At 38.5% G+C, this 20,481-nt stretch overlaps 1 protein-coding gene across 1 annotated transcript; it reads left to right on the top strand.

Annotated features, from left to right (window-relative positions):
- The first annotated feature begins 4,086 nt into the window (after window positions 1–4,086).
- Window positions 4,087–17,560, top strand: pkmb (pyruvate kinase M1/2b). The gene is made up of 11 exons (XM_084396905.1): window positions 4,087–4,163; window positions 5,604–5,782; window positions 5,874–5,965; window positions 7,728–7,859; window positions 7,956–8,142; window positions 8,256–8,526; window positions 9,728–9,878; window positions 9,962–10,114; window positions 11,960–12,126; window positions 15,532–15,713; window positions 16,732–17,560. The coding sequence occupies exons 2-11, from the start codon at window positions 5,632–5,634 to the stop codon at window positions 16,836–16,838; spliced, it is 1,593 nt and encodes a 530-aa protein (XP_084253031.1). The 5' UTR covers window positions 4,087–4,163; window positions 5,604–5,631; the 3' UTR covers window positions 16,839–17,560.
- The last annotated feature ends 2,921 nt before the right edge of the window (window positions 17,561–20,481 follow it).

The following is a 20,481-nucleotide window of genomic DNA, read 5'->3' as shown; positions in this document are numbered from 1 at the left end:
TGCCCTGCCACATGCGCCGAGGGTCAGCGTTGGAAAAGTGTCCCTCTATCTTAAGCTTGTAGCAGTGCTTGGCCTCTTTGATGCCCCTTTTCAGATTTGCTCTGGATGTGCTATAGGCTTGTGCATCTCCTGATCTGAAGGCAGTATTGCGTGTCTTCAATAGGAGTCGCACTTCCCTGTTCATCCATGGCTTCTGATTTGGGTATGTGGTGATCTGCTTCTGGGTTGTAACACTGTCAATGGTGGTATTAATATAATCCAGTACAGAGGAGGTGTAGCAGTCAATGTCCGTGTGAGAGCCACTGGTGGCTTGAGAAGCAAACATACTCCAGTCTGTGTGTAGAAACCTTTCCTGGAGTGAGAAATCTGCCCCCGCAGGCCACACCTTGATGGTCTTCACTGATGGCTTCACGCGATTGATCAGAGGTGCATATTTGGGGGTGAGGAACAAAGAAAGGTGATCTGACTGTCCCAAGTGGGGGAGGGGTGTCGCGACGTAAGCTTCAGCCATGTTTGTGTAAACATGGTCTAAGGTTTTGTTTCCTCTGGTGTGACAGGAAACATGCTGGTGAAATTTCGGTAGCACTGACTTTAAGTTTGAATGATTAAAATCACCCGCAACAATAAACGCAGCTTCCGGGTGAACGGTCTGTTGTTTACTGATGGCTGCGTGAAGTTCTTTCATAGCAAACTTGGCATCAGCATCCGGGGGAATATAGGCTGCAGTTATAATAGTGGAAGTGAACTCCCGCGGTAGATAAAACGGTCTACATTTAACCATGAGAAACTCAAGGTTAGCTGAACAATGTCTCCCAACAATAGCAGAGTTTGTGCACCAAGCTTTGTTAATGTAAATGCACAATCCACCACCTCTGGTCTTACCGGAGCCATGTAATGTTCTATCCGCCCGGAATGTATGGCGTCCCGCTAGCTCAATAGCGTTGTCCGGTATTCCGCTGTTTAACCATGTTTCCGTGAAAATTAGAACATTACAGTTCAAAAGTCTCTTGCTGTATGTGATGTTGAGTCGAATCTCCTCCATTTTGTTCAACAGCGACCGTACATTGGCAAGGAAAATGCTGGGTAAAGAGAGCCGGTGTGGTGTTAGCTTTAGCTTAGCTCTTAGTCCTCCGCGCTTCCCCCGCCTTTGTTTACGATCTCGCCGGCGCCTGCGAGCACTTCCGCCCGGCCGGGCAGAGTGCATAGCCTCGGGTGATCTGGCGATCTCAGGAAGGAGTCGAAGGTTGTCCATAAAACTGTCGGAAATTCGCAAACCAATATCCAAAAGCTCACCTTGGGTGTACGATGTTAAGGCACAACTGTTCTGGACGAACAGACCCGAAATGAGCAAGAAAAATACTGCTAAATTACAGAATCTGGAGAGACCGCGAGCCTCGCGATGTACTCGCGCCGCCATCTTGGATCAAGTCTCTAAAGTTACACATTGACATTGGTACACACGTTTCTAACTTAAATAGCATTTGAAGAGAATGACTTACAGTCATACAACCAACTGTAAAGTGTTCATGTAGGTGTCATGATACACACTTTTTAGATAGTTGATATTAAAATAAATATGAGCTCATGTGGTTCTGAAAAAAAAAAAGCAATATGTAGGCCTACACATGATTTGACAGTTTATTTGATTAAATATCAAAAAACTAAAAGTGTGCATCATGTTTGGCACCTACATGAACACTTTACAGTTGGTTTTAAACTTATGCCAGTATATCACTTACTCATCACGAACTTATGCCAGTAGGCCTATATCACTTTCTCATCATGAACTTATGCCAAGTAAGTGTTATATCACTGGGAATCGCTTAGCGTGAAACTTTGCGCGTTACGTTCATATTCTGGTCCATATGCTTGCCTGTAGCCTATTAATATATCCTACATCCCCAATAAGGTGGGAGTTTGGTCTTTTATATCACTGTATTTTGTCCATTCATTGAGTTACTTTGAGTGTCCTGAGACCGCAGGGGAATCCTGGAGAGTGACGGAGGGAATCCCCAGTTCTGCAGCACAGCGCGGCAATATAAAGTTAAGAAAACTAAACAACCGAGAGAAATATATGCCTTCTACCTCAGATTTAACGTTTGATATGTACATCGGAATCGGGGAATAACATCATCTCGGACACGACAGAGAAAGCTGTGCAAAACTTACATGTACAAAAGTAACAGTGAAGACTTCAATGTAAACACAGCTTTTGTGTCTTTATCAGCTTCTCCATATGATAATCATCACAATTCATCGCCCTGATAATAATCACAAATAGCCTACTGCTTGCTCCATTTCTGTAATTCAACGAATGAATGAGTCTCTCACCCGTTGCTCTATAGTTTTCTTCGTCAACAGCCGCTTGCAAGCAAATTGATAAATTACGGCTCCTCTGTAATTTTCAGTCACCAAATATGAAAACTAGAGATTGTGTGCTTTCAAATGATATTTTGTCAAGATTAGTTTAGGTTTAGTATAAGATATTACTGTTTTAAACATGTAATGGCTTTGAGCCCACCGGTGGGCCGGTGACACTTAAGAAGTCCATATGCAACTGCAAACCTAATTTAGACCAATGTGCAAACCCATGTAAAGAAATCCCATACCTATATGTGTACATTCCTTATATACATTTTTGAATCGGTGATTGGACCGTCCAAAGATTTTCAAAAGGCCAATGGTGAAGGGTTTCTTTGAGAAATGTTCTCCCTATGACAGGGAGAACATGTTGAACCAGTGAACAGAATTAGACTGTGCAATATTGCTAAAATGTTTGGTTGCCTTGAAGCAGTAATTTTGGCTTTAAAGTTGATTTGTTGTATTCCAGGTCTGATGTTAGTTGATGTCATGCATACTGTAAGTGTAAACAAAACAAATATTCACATTTAGAATTTAGTACTACAATATCTCTCACATGCATCCGTCTGTGCTTGCAGTTACAGCCTTCTTTAGGAGTGAATAAAAAGATAGACAATTGTAGAAACATGATTTTGCATAAAACCAAAACAAAGAATTTTTCTTGCAACATTTGGTAGTTAAAGTTGGCATGAAACGGAAGGTGCGATAGTGTTTTTTTTCCCTATTGTGATGTATATCTGAGTGAAACGTATTTTCGAACAATAAAAAATGTAGAGACGGACTTTATTTTGTCCATTGGGAATAGATTGGATGGTTGTGGAGAAGAGATGACTCTAAAACAAGAAGGGGAAGTGATTTTGATTAAAGACACATGAATAAATAATGATGTGCAAGCATAAATAATTTATAATAAATCATACAAAATAAGAATTGTCAATTTTGATTTAACGGTGGCTTTAAAGCAGGTAGAATTAGTTACACCTGAACTAATTTTAGACAGGAAGTTATGGATTTTTAAAGGTCACCCATAGGCCTAGTGTTACCATCTATCCATCAACTTGAAGGGTAAGTATGTGTAGTGAATTTAATGACAGAGTAATTATGACAATACACACAATATTTGGATATAATATATGCAAAACTTCAGATGATCTGACCTTTCCTGATCTGTGGAAATGGCAAACAGAGTGATGAGCAAGCCTTTCTATCATTGGCATCAAAGTTTCAGCTGTAGGCCTTGAGCTATTATTAGTACTCCAGATGCCAGTAATGGCTGGTATTTATGAAATGACATGAAGGAGTGGTGAGGGTGTTGAGGGACAGTCATGTCTACTGTTCTTTTCATTGAGTGAAACACGATCATACAATACTTAAAACAGCAATACAAAATCAAAATGGCATGCAAAATTTAAATCTTACAATATGGGAATTTGAATTTATGCGATAATGTGCTTTTTGTTCGTTAAATCCCAAAATGAAAACATCAAACTTACTTCTTCAGATGACGGTCTCAAGTTCACTCCTATTAACTTGTAGGTGGCGTCTGATTAACTAAATTCGCTCAAGATGAAATAACACCTAATACATAACAGAAGTATATACATATAAAAAATATATATCGTATTCATAATAATGTAATCATGCGCTACATTGAAAATACCGAACTATAATATCCATCCGATCCTGTCGGAAGAACACGCAGAGCTGTGGGAAGTAGTGCCGGTCAGTTCAGACTGGATAAGTTCAGACAGTGGCTGTAATAGAAATCAGAAGTTCTGACTTGCCGGCGTTCATCTTCTGAGGTAGGAGGGCAGAGGATTTAAACAGCGAAAATCAAACTCACTAGATGCTTGTTACGACCTGAAAACACGCTTTAAATAAACGGAGACGTTTTAGCCTCTAAAATAAACGATTATTAGAACCATTCCATAAATATAATTAGAAATAAATATTTTTTTTTCCACGTAATTACAGGCGCATTTTGGAAATATGGTTATTTATTGACAAATTACGCACTTAGTCAAAACTTTTGCATATTCTGGTGTTTATTGATATTTGATTTTTATTTTATGTATTTTAAAATATATTCTTGAAAATATATATTTTGTTATATTAGGCTATTTCAATATATTATTGGCTGATTATTGTACATTATAACATTATTTAATATGTAAGTCCATTAACAATAATGATAATGATGATTATGATTATTTATTAATTTGACAAGTTGTCTTTTTTTTCCATGAGATCACTGTTTGCTGGAATGTGTGTGCAGTCGTGCATTTAAACCCACTCTTCCTTTTTGGCTCAGGCAGAGCTGCCAGAGGCTCTCATTTACTCTTCATGTAACTTGTGGGTTAAACATAAGAGAAACATATAACACCAAATACAAGTAAAGTTGATTAGTGTCCTTTTATTAACATAAACATCTTACATCAGTAGTAAAATAGGGTTTGTGTTCTCCTGTAGACTGGTTGACTGATATTTTATTCAACTAACCTACAGAAGTTATAAAACTAAATCATATGCTAGCTATGTGCAAGAATCAGAATTATATTTGTCATTATTATTTGAAAATCTTGCTTTTCAAAATTGTGAAAAAGAAGTGCTCCTGATTGTATTGATTGTGCATTTGTAGTGAAATTAAAATCGTAAAAGTATATTTTTTTTATAAACTGTACTTGCAGATAATATAAATGAAATGAAATTGTTGATGTTGACTAACATAAAGCACATGTACATTTTATGTGAAACATATTTCAAATGTACTGAACTGCAACTTCATCAATACAGATGTGTAATGTAATACATGACATACAAGTTTCAATAGAAATTACGTTAAGTATATTTTAGAATACATTTAGAATTATAAAATTCCATATGAAGATGTACTTAAGTCCTACTTAAGTGGGTCTAAAAACGTGTCTAATGTTATTTAATATAAATGTACACTTTTAATTACAATTAGCATGCAATTAAGTGTCAGAAACAAACATTCACACAAGTATATTCTTTTAATGTATATTGTTTTTGTAATAAGTTCTTAAAAGCATGCTAAAGTGTACTTCTTTCTCACAAGGGCAATCTTGTTTGAAATTGTGCTGGGAAATTGTTGCAGCTTGGACATCTTGTCCTTTTGTGTTCCACAGAAAAAAGAAAGTCAAAGGGGTTTCGGGGGATAATAAAAAGCTCGGTGTCCTTACATAAGCCACCCAAACATGCTTTGTCCATGTTTCTTCCAGGACTTCCCTAGCAGTCGCAGCTCCAGCCATGTCTCAGACGAAGACTACGGGCTCTGCCTTCATTCAGCAGCAGCAGATGCACGCTGCTATGGCAGAAACCTTCCTGGAGCACCTGTGCCTGCTGGACATCGACTCTGAACCTACAGTGTCTCGCAACACAGGCATCGTCTGCACCATCGGTTAGAGGACCACATTTGGAAGTTCTTAATGCAAATTGTCCCTCAAAACGTTAAGGAAAAGTTTCCAATATTTAGTTTTTTCTTAATGCAGGACCTGCTTCCCGATCTGTGGAGACACTGAGGGAGATGATCAAGACCGGCATGAACATTGCACGTATGAACTTCTCCCACGGAACTCACGAGGTACATGATCGCATCCATTCCGCAGTCTATTAATCTTGTAATAAGCAGTCTATTAATCTTAATTATTAATAAGATTTCTTCAAAAGTCTCTCATCCCCTTAGCTAGACTTTACGTCCGTACCATCGTAGATCATCCGTTATTGTGGCATTTCCCACGTGCCTCTTCAAATGTCAGAAGTTGTAAGCTGATCTTGTCAGCCGCTCTGTCTGTCTGCTAAGTACGTTGGGTAGAGTCATGTTGGGCTCAAGCCAGAGCGTGAGTTTAGACTGCTCTGACCTCTCCCTTTTAAAAGTCATGGCTTTTTACCTTTTTCTGCATGGCACCTTTACTACAGATTACTACATCAGGCATGATATCATCAAGTGATGCAGTAGATATTTCCATCTCAGGGCTTCAGAGGGTCAAAAGCTCATGTTGCTTTTTATAAAGTTGCTTCTAGTGTATGACAGGTGAGTGTGAGCACACAGTTCATTGAAAGGTCCAATGAATGGTCCAATTCACAAAAGTCTAACCTTTCATTGAAGTAAAACAATTGGAAATGGGGGGAAAATCTCATTATGAAATAAATGTTTTTCTCTTATACACATTGGCCACAATTAATGGGACTCTTTTATTCAGTCCCATTTCATTAAGTCGATACACTCTCCTCTTCAGTTTTCTATAGGGTTCAGGTCAGTGATTTTTGTATTGGTTCATTGTCCTGATGGAAGATCCAAAAATGGTCCATTACACGATTTCTAGCAGAGGCCATCAGGTTTTGATTTTTTTATCTGTTGGTATTTGCTAGAATCCATAATGCCATGGATCTGAACATGATGTCCAGAAAAAAAGGCCCACAATATTAAATATCCAGCATTATATATAACTGTGGGCAAGGGGTACACGCGATTAGTTTTAATATTTGTTAATATCAAATTTTGGACCTGAGGTCACTGTACAAATTTAACCTGAGATCACTGTAAATTATTTCAAATTCATAAAATATAGCAATACGAAACTGTCCTTATTTTATTGTACTCTGTATTGCATTTGTTACTCATTGAAATAATAACTTCTTGTTGTTAATATAATGTTGTTATATAGCATTGTTACAGTTAGCCATTGTGGTATGGGTGTAAAAGTGACTGTCTTGTTTTTTTTGCCTACACACGTTCTGTAATGAAAGGGATGGCAACAAAAATATTGACTGAACTATCAATAAAGCTGTCAGACCATTCATATTTATTCACTGAGTTCAGAAGCAGTCAAATGTTTCTGTGGGTCCTTGGAAACATAACCTCTCTCTCCCTGATTCTATATATACCTCTCTGCCTCTGCGATTAGACCGACAGGACAGAGACTATCATGGCGATTAAATGGTAGACTTTACTGCAAAGACATGTTCACTTTGTTCTTTTTATTTTGCATCCGGTAGAGTTCTACGGTTCTCAGAGCTCATGCTGTCAATCGATAAAAGCACGAATAAAAATAAATAAATAAATATCCGTCCTCCTGGACGTCAAGTTGAAGTTGGTAAATGTTTCTAAAGGAGTGTTCTTGAACAAAACATGGTCTCATATATAGATCAGGTCACCTGGATGGCATGATGAAGAAGTGCTGGCTTGAGAATATTTTTTTAACTTAACCAAATTGGCCACTATTGTATGTTCTTCTTGTTCTTGCTTATTTGTACATATAAATTACCTCTCTTGTGCTAACTTAAAGTTCATTTTTAAAACCCTTGACACTTAATTTGACTGTACATAACGTTTTTTCATGCAGTACCATGCTGAAACCATCAAGAATGTCCGTGAAGCCACTGAGAGTTTTGGAGCTGGTAGCATTGAGTACAGACCTGTGGCCATTGCCCTAGATACCAAAGGCCCTGAGATCAGGACCGGACTCATTAAGGGTGTAAGTACAGTGTCTCATTTTCTGATGTCCTTTTCAATATTAGAAACTCTGTAATAGATCTATAGGTCTAATTTCTCATGTATGTGGTTTCTTCAGAGTGGCACTGAGGAGGTCAAGCTTGATAAAGGTAACATGATCAAGCTCACTATGGATGACAAGTTCATGGACAACTGCGATGAGAAAACCCTGTGGTTGGACTACAAGAACATCACAAAGGTGGTGGAGAAGGGCAGCCATATTTTTGTAGATGATGGTCTTATTTCACTCAAGGTTAAGGAAATTGGTGAGTTCCAAGTCAAACTTGACTTCAAGTTCAACCCTTTAGCACATAATAAAAGTGATACATCATGGCAGGACCGCCAAATTTCAATGTGTTAACATGGTTAAATGTTCCAGGTTCTGATTTCCTGAACTGCGAGATTGAGAACGGAGGCATGTTGGGCAGCAAGAAAGGCGTGAACCTGCCCGGGGCCAATGTTGACCTGCCCGCAGTGTCTGAGAAGGACATTCAGGACCTTCAGTTTGGTGTGGAGCAGGGCGTCGACATGGTTTTTGCCTCCTTCATCCGCAAGGCTGCTGACGTGCAAGCTGTCAGGAAGGTGCTCGGAGAGAAAGGCAAGGATATCAGGATCATCAGCAAGCTGGAGAACCATGAGGGTGTACGCAAGTGAGTGATAATATAAAAAATATTATAAATTAAAGATATATATTAGGGATGCACCGATATGAAAATGTTGTCCGATACGATAATCGATCATTCTTTATATTTGAAAGCCGATAACCGATTATAAAAAAAAATTATATAATTTTTGAGAGCATGATTACAAAAACAAAAGTCTCACCATTAAAATCCATGTCCCAAGCACACAATTATAATGTTCTCATGCATATGACAGCACATGTTGCACTTAACTGTATCTTCCTTTTTTGAAGTGATTCCAATCATATTTCAAGCAATTCAAAACTATCATGGCGAACAGTCCGCATCAGAAGTGTCTCAGCTGAAGCTTTTATATATCGGCCAAATTTTCTTATCAGGCCAATAATGATAACATTAAAAATCAATGCATCAAAGAATGCAGAAAGAAAATATATCCTGGTTTTCACAAAAATATAAAGCAGCACAACCGTTTTCGACATTGATAATAATAAGAAATGTTTATTGAGCAGCAAACCAGCATAGGATCATGTGACACTGAAGACTGGAGTGATGATAGTGAAAATTCAGCTTTGCATCACGGGAATAAAAATTCACATAGAAAACAGTTATTGTAAATATATTCACAATATGTTAATTGGAATTTCTTTGATTGCAAAAAGTGCAAGAAAACAAACAAACCTCAATTTAAGTGAGTGTAACGGTAATGATTTGTTCTATTTTGGTTTCATTTTACTCCATTTGCCTGTGTTCATAATCAGTAGTTAATCATCCCACACCTCTTTCTGTTGTTCCAATTAGCTCCCTGTTATTTAAACCCCGAGTTCTCTATAGTGCTTTGTCCTGGATTGTTTGTGTTATGATGATATGCTACCTGTTCCCTGAGCCAGTTTGATTTATTTATTAAAGTGTAAGTTGCAGGTTAACCACCACAGCCCAATTAATGTGTAAATTAAAGTGCTCTATATGTATATATTTAATTATTTCTGTCTTAAAATGCGTTAAAATAACATTTATTGGAGTTTCTTCAAAGGTAGTGTGTTTTTTCAGTATCTGGGTGATGACGTCATAAAAGGTTAAAAATTGAACCTGCAATTTACACTTTAAAGACTGTTTGCTCTATGAATCCTGATCTTCGTGCGTTTCGCTACAACCACCCATGCAACGTTACAGTGAGTTTGTTGCTCTGATTATTTCTTTATTTGTGTAGGTTTGATGAGATCCTGGAGGCTAGCGATGGTATCATGGTTGCCCGTGGAGATCTGGGTATTGAGATCCCTACTGAAAAGGTGTTCCTGGCTCAGAAGATGATGATTGGTCGTTGCAACAGGATTGGGAAACCAATCATATGCGCTACACAGGTTAGGACTGATACCAAGCAGAAGCAAGTTAGCCGGCTCAGTTCAGCGAGCACGAATTTACCGATTTTCTCTTCGACTGACAGATGCTGGAGAGCATGATAAAGAAGCCCCGACCCACCCGCGCCGAGAGCAGCGACGTGGCCAATGCCGTGCTCGACGGTGCCGACTGTATCATGCTGAGTGGAGAGACCGCAAAGGGACAATACCCAATTGAGTCTGTGCACATACAGCATCAGGTATGATCAAGAGCGCCCCCTTCTGGCTGCGCCCTGACTGGTGCCTGATAAGTGTGGCAATGCTAATATTCTAATAACGTACTGTAAGTTTAGCATGCTAAGCAAAACATTCATGTAATCTTACCCCAAACCTCTTAACTCTAGAAGCACTGCTAACAAAACGAAACAGTAGCTTAATGCTATTGCTGTAACTGTACCGACTACACGTGCAATTAACAATTACTCTTATGAAAAAGAAATACAGTTTAGTATACTTTTTAAGTACTTGTTATTATGGAAATAATATGCTTTAAAAGAATATACTTAAAGGGTAAGTTCACCCAAAAATGAAAATTCTGTCATTAATTACTCGCCCTCATGTCGTTCCAAACACGTAAGACTTTTTTTCATCTTCTGATAACAAAAAAGAAATCGGAGAGCTTTTTGACCCCGCTATATACAGCAATGTTATTACCACTTTCAAGGCCCAGAAAGGTAGTAAAGACATTGTTAAAATAGTCCACGTGACGACAGTGGTTCAACCTTAAGCGACGAGAATACTTTTTGTGTGCAATTATCATTATCAAAATTACAATCAAGTACTTTGTGCTTTAATATGTTAGTCATCACATCAAAATAAGTGTTTATTAAAACACAATGATTTAAAACGTTTTAAAGTAAAACGTTTCATTTGACATCATGACAAAGTGCACTTTTTAAAAGTGTACTTGAGTGTGATAAAAAAACATAGTCATGAAAGTGTACTCTCACACTTAAGTGGCATTTTATTTCATTAATATTACATTACCTGCAAGTACCGTTTTAAAAAAATATATTTTTTAGATTTGAAGTACACTACAAGGGCACAATTAAGTGCACTTCTTTTTCGCAAGAGTATGTTAGCCTACCAGGATTTGTGCTTTGACATGCTTGTTTCTGTGCCATTTGTAATTATGAGGATCTGCAACACGCTAGACAGTTCCAGCTTCTTCATTCACTATCAAAAGTTCCTTATCAAATTTACCAGCTATCAACGTTTTAATCATTATCAAACGGATTACATTTCCATCAACAAAAGTATTCTGGTGGTATCATGATACCAATGAGGGTATCAGATGCTAATACTGTGATCTATACTATGACAGAACACTAAGGACCAGATTTACCCAAGGCGTGGACAGGGTTATTTTTGCAGCTGATCTTATTACATATGCATTTGTAGGAGTTTCCCATTCAGACGAAAAATGTATGGGAGGAGAGTATTTAAATGAATCATGCAAGGTGATTCACTAAGGTTTCCTCTCGTCAATTTACTAGTATTTGCGGCATTATTTAACACCCAAAAAAGCACGTGGAGTTTTTCCACTCCCAATGGCTCTTTTGTGGAATTGTGCTCTAACGCTAATTTAGCCTGTTTAGTAAATCTGGCCCTAAAGGTGCAGCCACATTTACGAAATTTGGGCGACAAAGACGTCCATTGTCTGTTCTTGTAGTGATGTACGAAACACCACTCACATGGAAGTCAAATTCAAACCAACCAGCTTTCTGTAACGCGTTGAATTTGCATGAAAATTATGAACCCGAATGCGAAATCTGCATGGGAATATCTTTCGCTTTCACTTGAAATTCCCGATCAAGTGGATTCCAGTTAAAATTACTATTAAAATGTATTTATTTATTTTGTCCATTTTCAAAATTCCAAAATGTAACCATATTATGAATGTGAAATCTATTAAATTCCTAGATTACTGGATTTCACTGAACAACAGTAAACATGACCACACCTTTAATCAGAGCTGCATTAGCTTGACAATAGAATAATAAGGTTCTTGTATCCTCATTTGTGTCAATTTTTTGTTGCGTCAGATCGCCCGTGAAGCAGAGGGCGCTATGTTCCACAGGCAGTTGTTCGAAGAGCTTCGTCGTACTTCCCATCTGACCCGTGACCCCACAGAGTCCGTGGCCATTGGTGCAGTGGAAGCCTCCTTCAAGTGCTGTGCCAGTGCCATCATCGTCCTCACCAAGACTGGCAGGTCAGAGACACCCTTTAAAACACTAAAGTCTTACAGTGGCATTTACACACACACACACATGGTTCTAATATTAGGTACAGTAACCTCAACTCAGTGTTGTGCACATGAGCTAAAGAATGTAAAACGTATGAATGCAAATGCTTTGTAGTATGCACCTCTTCTTATGCCATTTTAAGAGAGATTTTGCTTCGTAAAACACATAACTTAATTTGAACAGTTGTGTAGAGTTAGTTAGCCACATTAAAGAGTCTCTGTCTCTTTGTCATTCTCATACATTATCCGATTTGCCTTGTGGCTGATCGAAATGCATCTCGTTGCGCTAAGCGAGACAGTCTGACCTTTGCAGGCCTGAACCTTGACATTTCATAGGCTAATTTAAACTCCTTATTCACTTGTCCCGCAGTAGGTTGCAGAGAGGCAAAAGTGCACACTCACTTGGGCTTTTATACAGGAGTACGTGTTTTAGACAGACTCCAACCAGAGGAGATACAATTTCAAACAAGCATTTGAATTATATCTATTTATTGCAAGGCTATCTGGAATATCTGATTCTGATTGGTCAGTTGCATCATGTTATCTAGTATTCTAGTAAAATAGTTGCTAAACTGTATAATTGACAGTGGTACACTTCGGGTTTATAGGGTTAATAATACTATTTTATATTGTCACATGTATGTTCTGGTTTGGTTTAGTTCTAATTCCTGTACCTGTTTTCCCATTTTCACGCCACTAGTCTGTTTCTATGGTTATTGATGGTTACTGGTGAGTTACTCACCTGTTCGCTGTTACGTTGATTAGCCTCCCTTGTGTATTTAAGTAGCCTGGAAATCTAGACGCACTCTAGCGGCAGCAAATGTAATTTGCAGCCAGGGTCGTCTTGCAACTCTCCGTTGGCTTGCGAGCTGGAAAAAACAAACTCTAGTCAGGCCAATCACATCGTGTATAGAGTCAGTGGGCGGGCTTAACATAATGACAGCATATTTGCAACGGTTCTATGTGAATTCCCTGCTACTTGAAATCAAAGAAGATGGCTGCTGCTGCTGGCGAACAGCGGTCTTTCGAATCGGCTTTGGCCGCGACTCCGGAAGACTAGGAGTTAAGCTTTTCTTTGAGAAAAGAACAAAGAACGGCACTGAAGTCATTCTTAAAAAAGGAAGATGTGTTCGGAGTTTTGCCGACCGGATACGGCAAAAGTTTAGTCTATCAACTAGCTCCGCTGGTGGTTGGTTAAAGCGCTATCCTATTGCGTGCAGAGGGAATTTTTGAAAAACAACCGTTTATCCCGCTCCTCGGATTGAGCCCTGCCAATGGTGTGTTCCCAGACCCAACATCTTTGATGTGGGTCTGGCTTGTCAGGCTAGTATTTAAGCCCTGTGTTCTCTTAGTTCTTTGTTTGGTATTGTACGTGTTGCTTGCATTTAAGTGGTTGTGTATTATTTCCTGTTCCTGTTGGATTTATTGATTAAAGACTGTTTCTTGAATTATTATTATTATAAGAACACAAACCAAACCAACAAAAAATGGACTTACCAGCAGTCCGCCTGCTCTTCTTAGGCCCCGTCCACACTACTGCGTTTTCGTTTAAAAATGGAGACCTTTTGCTACGTTTGCACCTCCCGTCCACACTAAAACGGCAAAAACGGAGACCCAAAACGGAGAAGTTTAGAAACGCTGCCGACCTGTTTTTCGTTTTGAATCTCCGGAGGGCGTTTTAGTGTGGACGGGTCAAAACGGAGGACTTTAGAAACGATGACGTAGTAGAGGCTCACGCTCGGCTCTATGATTGGGTGTCATCAGTCATGGCGTAGGCTATATCTTTTCTAGCAGCTGTTGTGCTAGTAAATTCTGCATTTTACAATGCTAACTGCCTACATGCGCTGGAGGAGGCAAGCTATTATTCGAGCGATCTGTGACAATTCCCGGTAAAATAGTGACAATGTGACAATTCCCGTGTGCAACTGACAATTCCCGATAAAATAGTTACCGTAGACTGGGAGAACGAGCCCACCATAAAGAAAACAGTGCCAGAGCTGAAAACTGAGGCCGTCTTCGTCCTGCATCCCGAGCCCCACAGAGAGCCTGACCAGGGATGTGAGCCGGCAAAACCGTCCGTTCAAGTGGGCATCCTCGTGGAGTATGAGGGCATGGATGAGAGCCCTGCCTATACTCACGCTGCTGAGAGGGAGCTGTGCCAGCACCAAGTCTCCTGCATCTCTGATGGTCCCACCCAGCCTCCCTCTCCCACCTCCTCTACCAAAGCAAGCCAGTCCTCTGGCTCCGCCTCCGCTGGTTTCCTTCAGTTCTTCAGTTCCTCGGCTTTTCCTCTGTTTCTCCATTCTGCTGCGCGAATCCACCTTGGGCCTTCCGGTCTCCAGCTTCGCCTTGGCAAATGGGGATCCCATGTCTCTGTCTCAGTCTGCCAAGCCCGTCACTCCACCTTGGCCTGCCGACCAGTCGGCTGCGTCATGGATTCTCCCTCCCTCTGCTCCACCTGGGACTATCGTCCTCATGACTCCACAGAGCTCCCTCATCCCTCCGGCTCCACCTAGGTTAGTCGTCACTCTGCCTATGCCACAGACTTCCAGGCCTTTGGCTGCGCCTCATCCCTCGGGCTCCGCCGTGGTCCATTGTACTTTGTATGCGCACATGCGCATTTAATTTTTGTTGCAGCAATTCGTTTATCCAAAAGGTGGCAACTGTGCCCTGGGGGCGTCGATTCACAAGGTAGTTGAAGAAAAACTTCATTAACAGAACAAACCGAAACACGCAAGCTACAGCGACAATGAAGGCCTACATTTTTTCCTGCCACTAGTCTGTTTCTATGGTTGCTGATTTGAGTTACTCACCTGTTCGCTGTTACATTGATTAGCCTCCCTTGTGTATTTAAGCCCTGTGTTCTCTTAGTTCTTTGTTTGGTGTTGTACATGTCATTTGCGTTTATGTGGTTGTGTATTATTTCCTGTTCCACCTGTTGCTGACATGTATGTTTTACATTTTAAACTATTAAAATACATGCATCTTATGTCCTCATTTTATGACCTAATAAGAACAATTAAACACAGTCGTGTTCTATTAGCAAATTAAAATCTCATGTAACGTGAGCTCATTTTAAAAGGAGACTCCATGACTTATAATATGATTAGCTCTTTAAAATATGAATAATTGGAATTAATATTAATAATGTTAATTATTTATTTATTACACATGAATACAAATATTTATTATTGATTTTAATATTTAATAAGAAGAAAAAGAAGAATTTATGACATCATTGTGGTTGAATCTTAAAAGGAGAATAATTAGAATAATATTATTATCATTAAGAATCAATTTATTATTATTACTTCTTTTATAATTCTGTCTTAATATTTTGTGTTAAACTTTGACCTGTCTATGTCTCCTCAGATCTGCCCAGCTGCTTTCCAGATACAGGCCACGTGCTCCTATCATGGCTGTGACCCGTAACGGCCAGACATCTCGGCAGCTGCACCTGTATCGCAGCATCATCCCCATCCTCTATACCAAGCCTGCTAATGATGTATGGGCTGAGGATGTGGATCTACGTGTCAGCTTCGCCCTGGAAATCGGTAATGAGACATCTAGACAAATCTAGTACTTCATCTAGTGTGACACTAACAGATGCACATTGATTTAGTCTTTAGTCACATACCGAGCTGGTTACCTTTTACAGGGATGCAAGTAGGGAAAATCACTTGATCACTATGAGTTGCCAAAAGAATATATAAATATACGTGAACTTCAGAACCCATGAAATTAGCTTGAGTGCTGTTTTCTGTTTTGACATATTTACATATTTAAAGGAATTTGAGGCATTTTTTTTCAATAGTTAATACAATACAATACAGTTTACACAAAACCATAACTTGTTGCTTGTTATTGCTAATCAAAGGTAGACAATGGCATTTTTCTTCTAGAGATCATTTAATTAGAGAAAATTTAGTGCATACGCCCCTGAGTGCAAGATGATGTCAACAGTAATTTTGGTTCTATTATCGCAGACAAGAATATCAATACCGAATATACATTTAGTTAAATTTAATGTTAAATGCACTATTGTTTTATACATAATTGTTCTATAGTCTATTCAGTATTCAATGCAATTACATCAGAAATAACTGTAATTAAATTACAGAAAAATTAAGAGTAATCCCTTACTTTACCTTTTCAAGGGAAAAGTAAATAAATTATAGTAATTAGTTACTTATTAATGCATTACACCCATAAAGCTATAAAACTATAACTATAATGTTTCAATATTTGACTATAAGTGTGTTTCAACTCAGAGGAACGATATCATTGGACATTAGAACTTTTTTTTTTTTCTCCCGCTGATGAAGAATAAGAACATTTACACTCAAACAGAATTAACTGACTTTAAACAGCTTGCGTGTGAAAGGCCTCAAAGCTAAAGCTAAAAGCTAGCATGTAGCCTATTAAGTAAAAGTCAAACTGCAATTAGTAAATCATGGATTAGATGTGATTAGATGTGGTCAAGAGTGTTTGATATCCATATATCAGACACTAAAACCATTTACCTTTGTACATGTAGGCCTACTTGTTTACACCCTCCATTTTGATTTTCAGGTAAGACCCGGAAGTACTTCAAGTCTGGCGACGTTATCATCGTTGTCACAGGCTGGCGCCCAGGATCTGGCTACACCAACACCATGCGCATTGTTGTGGTGCCTTGAGCGCAACCTCATGAACTGTAAACCCCATATATTTTCACATGCAAACAGCTGTTCATCCTCCAAACAAGATATTCAAGTCCCAAAAATAGACTTCACATGCTTTAAATTCCCATCAAACTCATGTTATGTCGAGGAGATCCTTTAAATCCCTTTTCATCCCACTGCAAAATTATTTTCATCAGAACTGTACTGTATGTGTTTACAGTGAAACGTCTGAGTATCCTGAATTTATTAATGTACTGTGGAATTCCATTATTTTCCCTGTATGTGTTTTTCTCTCTCTTTGAAACAGCTTATCGTTTTGTATTTATGTTGTGCTTTGGCATAAGGCATATTGGCAAAGGCAAATATCCCAATAACGCCACCTCGTGGACTAAATTTAAAATACAGAATCTCGACAATTAGGTCACTCCAATGTCATTTCTCTGTGTTGTTGATGTGTTTATACTTCTAAATAGCACCTCATGCAAAGTAATGTCAAATATTTTTTAGAGAAATTTTATTGAATTGTTGGCTACATGCTTATGTGATTGGATTAGAAAGTTCTGGATTTATTTGGCTATCAAGGTCTGTACTCAATTAGCTGTAATATTAAATAAATTACCTGAGAGAAAAAGAAAGGTAATTTAATAATTCATTGGCTTTAGACAGTGACCACTAGGGGTCAGTGTGTAATTGGACACCCAAGGCGCATTATTATAAACAAAACATGTAAAACGTTCATAATTTAATCATTTAATTTATCTGGCTAGTGCTAAATAGCGACAACTAATACCCTGAATATTCCACCGGGAGGAGGGTGCTGAAAAAAAGAAAAAAGGACGGTCTAAATAAAAACGTAGCCTATCTTCTGTGCAGGAGCCATTCGGTTGCAGAGTGAATCAGCAGTCCTGATGCGCAATTAACATTTACACAGTAACTTTTCAAACTTTCTCAAGGGCCGACAATAAGGGGAAACTTCAGAGCATCAGGTTTCATTGCAGACTAGGGATCCATTTGGCATTAATATAAGGGGATCACGCTGTAATAGCAGGGCTTGCAGTCTGGGTGTACCTTGGCTGCATTGTCAGAGTGACAGGGATCAGCTGGTCAATTTGTATGCAAATAGGGTGAGGCTTAGCCAGGCTTTGATTTGCCAGCAGGGCTCGCTGACATCAAGCCGCTATGAGTGGAATTCTTACGAAGCATCAGCGCCCGAGCGGGACAAAGTATAAACACCATTTCAGCCTTTGGTTTGTTCTTTACAAGCCCTGTGGAGGATAATACTTCTCTGGTGAGCATCAGATCTGAGCGAAACGTACAGATTAGATGCTCTGTTTCGCGATGATACTGATAAGGGTTAAACAGTCCAGTTGAGTGGGGGATGGAGAGCAAGACAGTGGGAGATTGATCCACTACTGCTATCTCAGTTCCCCACTGGAGCTACATCGAGTCAGAAGCGCTGGAAAGGCTCAATAAGTGGGAGAAACAGCAGTGTGGATTTTCAAGGACACGACCTTGTGATTCTCTCTGTGGTAGTGTTACAGAAGCCATAGGCTATGCTCGAGTCGAGACGATGCATGAATGCGAGAATTGCATTAGGGCTGTCGATTAAACATTTTGAGTCGAAATAATTACATTTCATTTATTAACATTAATAATAATTAAATATTTAAGTATACAATATCAATATTCACTTTATTTTTCAACAGGGAAGTATTGCTTCTGAATGTGCAAGACCGATTCATCTGCTCGTTAAAGTCACCATGAAATCAAAATGGACAACTCTTATTTTTTATGGAATATTGCAGCATTTGTTATAAATGATATATCCGTGTACACCATTATTTTTTTTTAAATCGTGTGCCCTCGTTACTTTCCCTCCCTTTTGCATCATCATCTCTTCTCTGATGATGTGTTTGTTGGCGCGAGGGCGGGGCAACCTTGTCACTCACATGAGATTGACCAATAGCAAAGTACAACTATCTAATCAATTTCCAATGGACAAAATCAAGCCCTGTCTTTTTTCTTGTTTGAGAAGTTGTTTCACTGGGATATACGTCACAAAAGAGAAAGACTATCGCAACTTCTATTTCATCCCAACGTGTCACAGTTTCTGGGTCCAAACAGTTGTGTCCTAATTCGCATACTTGTGCACTATTCTATGCTGTTTTGTAATATAAATAAATAGTGCGAGTAGTGTTACACTGAAAATTTCAAATAGAAAAAGTAGTACACTTTAAATACCCAGATGATGCGCTTAATTAAACGAAAAAACAGAGTGTGTAATGATGGACACTTTATGCACTCAACTGTCGAAACTTAGCGGAGGAGGAGGGGCTCCTATGTTGAATGACAAAATAACCTTATAAAATTCATACACTACACAGATGAGTGCATATGCACTAGTAGATAGTGTACAAGTGCAGTGTGTAATTTGGGACGCAACGATACTCTGTAATAACGAAAAATCATTACCCTAACCTTAATCTCCATACCGAAATCTCAGATGGCCAGATAGTCATTCATCTTTTATGAATCCTTAAAATATTGGTGCCTGAGACATCGTGAGCCAGGAGACTGAGGTGTACACACAGTCTTTAAAAGCTTGGCTTTAATTATGGGATTCAGAAACGACTGTTAAGAAAGTATTCTCAATTGAAATGAGTAAAGGCTTGGACCCGGAAACTGTTCTTACATGACAACTTTACAAGTCAATAGGTCAATAATTTGAGTTAACTATAGTACATTAAAATAATATAACAAATACCCGTTTGCAACATCAAGGAACTTGACAGACTGTTTTTGTACAGCTAAAATAACTGGAAGCCACTCTTACAACAACAACAAAAAAAAAAAGGGTAGGTATTGTTTGTTGTATTTAATATCATTGCAAATTAAATGAACGTGGTGTCATTAACAGCCCTGATACAAATATAATAAAATATGGGGAGGAATTTTACTCAAGATGGTACATGGTCAGGAAGAAAGAAAGATAAACAAAGGTCATAATAACACAGACTTAACAAAGGAAAACAATATAATTTAATTTTTTTTTTTTTTTTTTTACAATTATTTATCAATTACCAGTTGAAATGAAATATCATATAGCTATACTCATGAATATTCGTACATACATGATTATTCAGTATTCATGATGAACATTATATTCTGTAATATTTTGATTCTGAAGCAAGTTAGTCATATTACATATCGTTACTAAATATCATTATAATGAAGATAAAGTGAAACACTGACAAAATATGGCAAGTTCGCAATCTTCCAACTCCAAAAAAAGAGGGGGGAAAAAAAGGCTGTAATTGTTCAAAACGTGAAAATATTGCACTATGTTTGTGAATTCGAAAAGGGACATATTGAAGCTGTTTAAGATGGAAGAACAATTTGTTTTTTGATGAATTGAAAGTGCACTGTAGACTGATGCATAATAACACAACTTGTTCATCGTGGATATGCCAAATGGCTTAACCATTTTGCCATACAGTGACTATAAATACTGTTTTGAACTATTACAATTTTTTTACCCAAAATGACATCCTTTATGAACTCATAGGCCATCCATACGTGACCACCTCTTAATAATGTCAGGCTGTCTGTAATGACGTTGGTGGGGTGAAAATGCTACTGTATAACAATCATTAATGAT

The sequence above is a fragment of the Rutilus rutilus genome (assembly GCF_951802725.1).
Source record: "Rutilus rutilus genome assembly, chromosome: 23".
NCBI lineage: Eukaryota > Metazoa > Chordata > Actinopteri > Cypriniformes > Leuciscidae > Rutilus > Rutilus rutilus.
The sequence above is the reverse complement of the archived record's forward strand: the minus strand, read 5'-3'. Positions and strand labels throughout refer to the sequence as shown.

What these genes read in the sequence shown, in the direction of transcription:
- pkmb (XM_084396905.1), top strand. Translation starts at nt 5,632, where the DNA reads ATGTCTCAGACGAAGACTACGGGCTCTGCCTTCATTCAGCAGCAGCAG. An exon ending in GGACCGGACTCATTAAGGGT is followed by an intron (nt 7,860 to 7,955) that starts GTAAGTACAGTG and finishes TGGTTTCTTCAG; the next exon opens with AGTGGCACTGAGGAGGTCAA. An exon ending in ACTCAAGGTTAAGGAAATTG is followed by an intron (nt 8,143 to 8,255) that starts GTGAGTTCCAAG and finishes TAAATGTTCCAG; the next exon opens with GTTCTGATTTCCTGAACTGC.